Raw genomic sequence first — 7488 nt, forward strand, 5'->3', positions numbered from 1 at the left:
TATATTGTTGGTTGGAAAATTGACACTATATTGGATTTGTTGAATTAGAAATAATGTTGGATAAAAGGGAATTAATAAAAAATGGGATCAGGGGGCTGTCCAATTCAACATTTTACGACGGAAATTATAAATCCGTCACTAAACTTAGTGACGAAAATTATCATTTTGTCACTAATTTTAGAGACAGATTTATAATTTCTGTCGCAAATATCAACGACCAAAACATATATCCGTCGCTGGATTTAATGACGGATTTATGATTTCTGTCGCAAATATCAACGACAGAAACTTAAATCTGTCGCTAAATTTACCGACGCCTTTATAATTTCGGTCGCTGCTTTAGTGACGGATATATAATTTCTGTCGCCAATTTAGCGACGAAATTTTGTCTGGTCACTAATATATTGCGACAACATTTAAATTTCCGCCGTTATTATTTAACGACAAACATAAATATTCCGTCGTAAATAATGACATAATTGCATTTTTCGTCGTTATACAAGTCCGCGACACTAAATTCTTTGACGATCGATATTCCGTCGCTATTATGTCGCTAAATACTCTTAGTGACAAAATAGCGACAGAAAATTCCGTCGTTATTTGTAAATTTTTTTGTAGTGTCATCATATAATAAATAGTAGGCAAGAGATAAAACTTGGTGGACTAGTTCTTAAAAAATACACATACACAAGGGAATTGCAATCAATTAGTCACATCTCCGTTCGAAGGAGAATCTGTGCCAAATGATAATTCTTAAGGCCATCTCAAGGCTGCACGCATTTGGTGCAGCTTCAATTCCTCCACTGGGGGGCTGCGCAAAATAACGCAAAAATTTATAAATATTATTTAAATTATAGTATAATATTTATTTTATTATTTTAATAATTAGATATTTAATCATAAAAATTAAAAATTAGTAATGGTTGATTTTTAAAATATTTACTTATTTATGTTAATTATTAATATTTAAAAACTAATTTGATTTAATGATTTATAATTAATATAATTTAATACAAATACAAAAAATTAATATAACAATACATTAAATAAAGTATAATAATTAATATAAATTTATTAATAATAAAACATTAGTCATAATTAAAAACATATTAAATAAAATATAATAATTAATATATGTAAAATAAAATCAAAATATTTCGAAAATATTTTTTTTTGGTATAAGATTTGAAGTAAATGGGTTAGAGATGGATGTTGTATTTCGTGCAGAAATCGTACTATTTTACTGTAAAATTTACATCAAAATAGATTTTGTGGTTGGAGATGACACAGAGAAAGTCGTCGAAAAAACCTAATTATTGTATAGTCGAACATTATGCAAGTAAAATGGCTTTACTCCAAACAATGAAAGAATTCATACAAGTCAATCAACTGTCAAATTAGAAAACCACGAAAAATTGAACGACTTATTCCACTATTCTGGTAGGTAAAAATTTGTGTGAGACGGTCTCACAGATCGTATTTTGTGAGACGGATCTTTATTTGGGTTATCCATGAAAAAGTATTATTTTTTATGCTAAGAGTATTACTTTTTATTGCGAATATTAGTAGGGTTGACCTGTCTCACATATTAGGATCCGTGAGACGGTCTCATATGAGGCTCACTCATTTTTGTACAGGAAAAGAGAATCATTCCTTGGAATAAAACCTAATTACCTAAACATTGTTAGATCATATTCCCTGCCTGAATTCCAGATTCTTCGACATCACATTGAATTGACAAGAACCTTTTTAATCTAATAAAAAAACTTAACATTTGAAAAATAAAATTTAATTTTCATCAGATGAATTTTTAATTATTTTGGTTTAAGTTATCTAATAGAGAATTTATTAATTATAGGGATATAAAAATTATTATTATTTTTGAGACTTTTAATAATTTATTATATCGTAAAAATATTGTCCTGTTATTTATATTCCATTTAATCAATGGACTTGCGCACACTGGATCCGACACTTCTATACCAAGGAATATTCCAGTTTCATTCTAAAGATTTTCCAAATCCACGTTGCGCTATTGTATTTGTGCGTGTGTTACACGATATCATTGTGAGATTGACTTAATAGGTATGCTGCGTTCTTCGGTGTTGTCTTTTGGAGAAGGCGAAAGGCCACCACATTTTTCACAACAGTCCACCAAGGACAGCCCCATACCATACGCGGTGTTAACTGGCGTGTAGGTCACGCTCCTAAGGAGAGATTCTCCCAGCTGCAAAACGTTTTTGGATCCTTACTAGTATATTCTATTATACTCATTATTTTATTTATGTTGTTGCATTAATTTTTGTGTTTAGTAATTAAAAAACGTTTATATATTATAATTTNCAGATAAACAAATTTATAACATGAATTAGGTAAGAAGATTGAAATCCTCATACCTGAAGTCATAAGTCTGTGAAGCGATTGTGTTCCTCCTCCGCCGACACTGCTGGAAATTCGTTATTTCCTAGTTTGGATGGACATGGAGGAAAGGAAGATTCAACGATTTCTCTGTCATTGTATTAAAACCTCAGCCAAACACTCGACGGGTCGAACCCTACTCTGCCTCTCAATTATTAAGCCATTTTGTTATACATATATAAATATGTTCAAATTATCATTTTTAAGTAAAATTATACATATCGGACACTAATTAGTTAAAAATATTTTATTTATCAATTGTAACTAATTTTTTATTTTATGTAGGTTAAAATATTTATGAAATAAATTATAAATTATTTAAAAATAAGGATTGTTTTTTATAATAAATAAATGAGCATACCAGCTTATTAAAGATAGTTACTATAACAGTCAGATTTTTAGTAATATAGTAAGAGATATAAAACTATGTAATATATATTTAATCATGTGTTAAGAATATGTAATAAGTATTATGATGGATAATAATATATTAAACATGATGCAAAAACAATCAAGTCAAAAAGGATAAAACAATACTAGACATGGACTGGTATAATATATACATATACACGAATTTGAAATTGTTCATTGGCCCTTCCAATCGATGATTTCTTGGATTATGTCACCAATATATATATACTAGTTACTCTGCACACGCGATGTGTGTTTGTGCAGTTTATTTTATCATTATCGATGGACTAAAATGGAATTTGACAAATTATGGAGGGACTAAATTAATAATTGAATTATTTAAATAAAAAATATATAAAAATAAAAGTGTGTGTTGAAATTTAAAAAAAAAACCAAAAACAAAAGTGTAATATTAGTATCATATAAGAGTAAAGTTGGAAGAAAAAGTTGGTGTCCTAACAAAATAGAATAGATAAAATAGATATACACACACTGGTATTTATAAAATTTTCAAAATTTTGTAAATAATTTGTGGAGTTAATAAATTTTATGAAAGAAAGAATGAGTATATTTTGATGCAACAAATATCACATATTCTTTTCTTAAATTATATTTTTCTTCTTATAAAGAAAATAATAATGAAACTATATTAAATATATTTTAAAATAATATCATAAATTTATTAAAATATATATTTGTATGATATACTTTATTAAATAAAAAAATATTATTATTTTTAAATCGTCATAAAATTAAAATTTATATTACGAAATCAGAGCACTAAAAAGCTAGGGAGCAAAAGAAAACTAAAAAAACCTAGGGTGCAAAAGTAAATAGAGAGGAGACAGCTCACCTCGAACTTATCCAAACAATAATAATAAATGGGACAGAATCGATACCCGAATATTCAAACCCCTTCACGCTTTCTCTCTCTACAAATCTCAAAATCAAAGATTCACCAGCACGCGACGGCCCGACCTCGACATTTCCACGCTCCCCCTCCTTTTCTCCTGACCTCAAACAAATAAATTTTGGAATTACTTCTTCTTTTTTTCCCCTCAAACAAAGTAATAATTTTCCTTTTATTATTATTTATGATTTAATATTTATATTTATAAATATAACCCCCAATTTACTAATAAAATTTTGTAATATTTTTATCCAATAATTATAACTTGACCTAATATATATATATGACAAAAACTTGTGTGAGACGGTCTCACGGATCGTATTTTATGAGACGAATCTCTTATTTGAGTCATCCATAAAAAAATATTAATGTTTATGTTAAGAGTATTACTTTTTATTGTGACTATCGGTAGGGTTGATCCGTCTCACAAATAAAGATTCGTGAAACCGTCTCACAAGATATCTCAAAAGTGAAACGATTGCACAGATTTTTAACTTTTTTATATAAAAAAAATCAGTCCAAATATCATGAATTAGTTTTGATTTTAGAAAAATAATAAATAAAACTTATATATCAAAATTCAAAATTTCTCACATCTCAATTATGAAAATTGAATTATCACATTTCTTGCACAACTAATGTGCAACCACATGCGGTTTATTATATTTTATTTTATTTTATTTTTTTTTGCAAACTAAGATTATTCTTTTTCTTGATTCCACTCTAGATCCTTTTATTCTCGTCTCCTCATTCGGATCTCTCTATGTCTATGCTCTGACAATGCAAGGGTAAAAAAAACGTCCTTATCTTTCCATCATATAATCTCTTCGCCCCGGTCCCAAATCCTAGAACCATTTCTTCTTGTAATCATTTCGTAACTGAGCCAAATAAGGGCTGTAATTAGGAAAGAATTTTACAAGGTACAGTTAAGAAAATTGGACAGAAATGATCATCAACACCCTAGATCACAGTGATTTTTCAGAGAAAATGCAGAGATTTCAAGATTATGTACAAGCTTTACAGGAAGAGCGTGACAAGATTCAAGTTTTTCGACGTGAGCTGCCTCTCTGTTTTGAGCTTGTTACACAAGGTATATATCATATCATACTGTTTATAGTTTTTTAACCATTTTTTAGTCGTCATTTTTTTGCTTTTTCTTGATTTTTTTGGTTGGTTTTGGGCTTATTTTATATTGGTAATTTGTAGCAATTGAGACATGCAAACATCAGTTATCTGGGACGACGACAGAGTGTAATTTACGTGGGCAATCTGAATGTTCGGAGCAGACATCGTGTCCGGTTTTTGAAGAGTTTATTCCATTAAAGAGGGCCTCGTCCCATTCTGATGGTGAAGAACAAGAATCACAGAAGCAAAATAAGGATTTAGGTGATATCAGTAATACAGATGATAAGAAGAATGGTAATGAGAAGAATTCCAAGAAATCAGACTGGCTTAGATCTGTTCAGCTTTGGAATCAGACCCCAGATCCATCTTCCAAAGAGGTGATTTCCCGGAATATTATTTGCATTTTTAGTTTCCATGAAGGATTTTTGCTAATTTCGAAGATTTTTTGGAGTTTAGGATTCACCAAGAAAGGTGGTAGTTACGGAGGTGAAGAGAAATGGCGGTGCATTTCAACCGTTTAAGAAGGAAAAAAGTTTAGGCACTAGCGGAACTCCAACTGCTCCTGCGCAAGTGCCAAAGAATAAGTCACCGCCACCGGCATCCGCCAGTTCCACGGCGGACACTGGCAGCGGCGGCGGCGGCGGAAGAAATAAGAAGGAAGATAAAGAAGGGGAGTCTCTAAGAAAAGCAAGGAGGTGTTGGTCGCCGGAATTACACAGAAGATTTGTGCAATCCCTTCATCAACTTGGTGGTTCCCATGGTATCTATATGTCATGCATACTGCATCTTAGCTATAAAATCAGATGAAGTATGTAATATCGATCCACAGTTTAATATATTGTTATTGATTGGATTATGCAGTTGCTACACCTAAACAGATAAGGGAGTTGATGAAGGTTGATGGGCTCACAAATGATGAGGTTAAAAGTCATTTACAGGTTTGTGAACATTAAAAGTTTTGATTTTCCCTTTAATTTCATGATAATGCAAATTTCTTGATGTATCTTGACAAATTAAGGGGATGCGGTGAAAGTTTATTTTGGTTGCCAATGGGAATAGCATCATCTTGGATTGTTATTAAATGGTTTAGGTGAAGAATCTTTCATTTGAAGCGATGACTTTTGTGGTCGTAATGTGAATAAGTATAATGCGATGGGATCGACCATGTCAAATTCTTTAGATTTATTTTTAGTCTTGAGAAAGAAGATTGTCGTAGCTTTAATTTATTCCAACTTTTAGGCCGTATTCTAACTTGTTTTCGGGGGAAAATTCCTCTCCTTGTTTACATACTCCCTCTTGGAATGTTCATAGAAAGATCAAGTCAATCACATACTTTAATAATATTTTTGTGGCATTATCTTGAAATTTACCCCATTCCGAATTAACTCGTTTTCGATCATTTTTCAGAAGTATCGATTGCACTCGAGAAGACATAGTCCTTCGAATCAAAACAACAATAACGCTCAACAAACACCTCAGTTTGTGGTAGTGGGAGGAATATGGGTGCCACCGGAATATGCTGCTGCCATGGCGACGACGACTACATCCGGGGATGCTCCCACTACGCCTGCCGGAATATACGCCCCAGTTGCCTCCCTGGCACAACCCTTTCGAGAAGCATCAGCTTCCCCGAAACAAAGGCAATTACACTCCGGTGACAGTGGCGGCAGCCATAGTGGTGAAGGTGGGGTTCATTCCCATTCCCCGGCCACCTCGTCCTCCACGCATACGACCACCGCCTCGCCGTCTTACTGATTTTTGTGAAAATGTAGACACATTCGCGATGACGACGCAGTTAATATAGTGTTTTGTTTAATCATAGAGTTACAAAAGCTGATTTTTTCCGATCATTTTCTTGCATCAGTGTGCCTGTTTGTTTTTTATCTGATGACTTTGGAGGCTTGTTTTTGATAGTGACAGTCAAATTGATCAAACATGGATGGAGCTTCCCTATGTGCTGTCTATTTTTTTTATTACGATTAAAAAGATAGATTAAAGAAACTAATAGCATCCTGACTATATTATAAAAATTTCCATTCTCCTGTGAATTTTGCCCATTCCAAAGAGGACGCGCCATATCATTCATTTTTCTTCAAATTAAAAAAAAAAATCAAAATCTTGAGGCAACCAGCCCAAAAATGCAGTGCTACATCGAGCGGAAGATATGACAATGGTCAGAGTTAATGATCAGAGTTGTATATATGGATTTGAACAATCTTCTCTCTTGTATTATTTTTTGGATTGAGTTAGGTCCAGTTTTTAATTTTATGGACTTATGGACTTGAACAATCCTCCCTCTTGCAGTAGTTTTTGAGATTGAGTTAGATCTAGTTTTAATTTTATCATGTTATCAGAGCTCATGTTGCACCGTTATATGTTGAATTGCACATAATTGTGCCACCCGTTCTGCTTATTATTAGTTCACTTGTAAACTTTACGCTCCATATGTTCATTTTGTGGCTTGAGAGATGTGTTAGTTATCCAAATCAGTTTGATAAAACCTATGACTATGCTCATTATATATATATAGACTCAGTGGCGGAGCCAGAAATATGGCTCCGCCCGGGCTGGAATTTGAAACTCTAAAATCTTTTTAATATTTTAAATTGATCTACCCGAGCTAA

General features: G+C 32.1%; 1 protein-coding gene across 1 annotated transcript; it reads left to right on the top strand.

Moving 5' to 3' along the window:
- The first annotated feature begins 4423 nt into the window (after window positions 1-4423).
- LOC140982216 (transcription factor HHO3-like) lies at window positions 4424-6817 on the top strand. The gene is made up of 5 exons (XM_073448640.1): window positions 4424-4829; window positions 4946-5241; window positions 5321-5624; window positions 5726-5802; window positions 6272-6817. Exons 1-5 carry the CDS (start codon window positions 4685-4687, stop codon window positions 6617-6619), a joined length of 1170 nt encoding a protein of 389 aa, XP_073304741.1. The 5' UTR covers window positions 4424-4684; the 3' UTR covers window positions 6620-6817.
- Window positions 6818-7488: the final 671 nt, after the last annotated feature.

The sequence above is a fragment of the Primulina huaijiensis genome, chromosome 8 (genome assembly GCF_012295235.1).
Source record: "Primulina huaijiensis isolate GDHJ02 chromosome 8, ASM1229523v2, whole genome shotgun sequence".
Classification (NCBI taxonomy): Eukaryota; Viridiplantae; Streptophyta; class Magnoliopsida; order Lamiales; family Gesneriaceae; genus Primulina; species Primulina huaijiensis.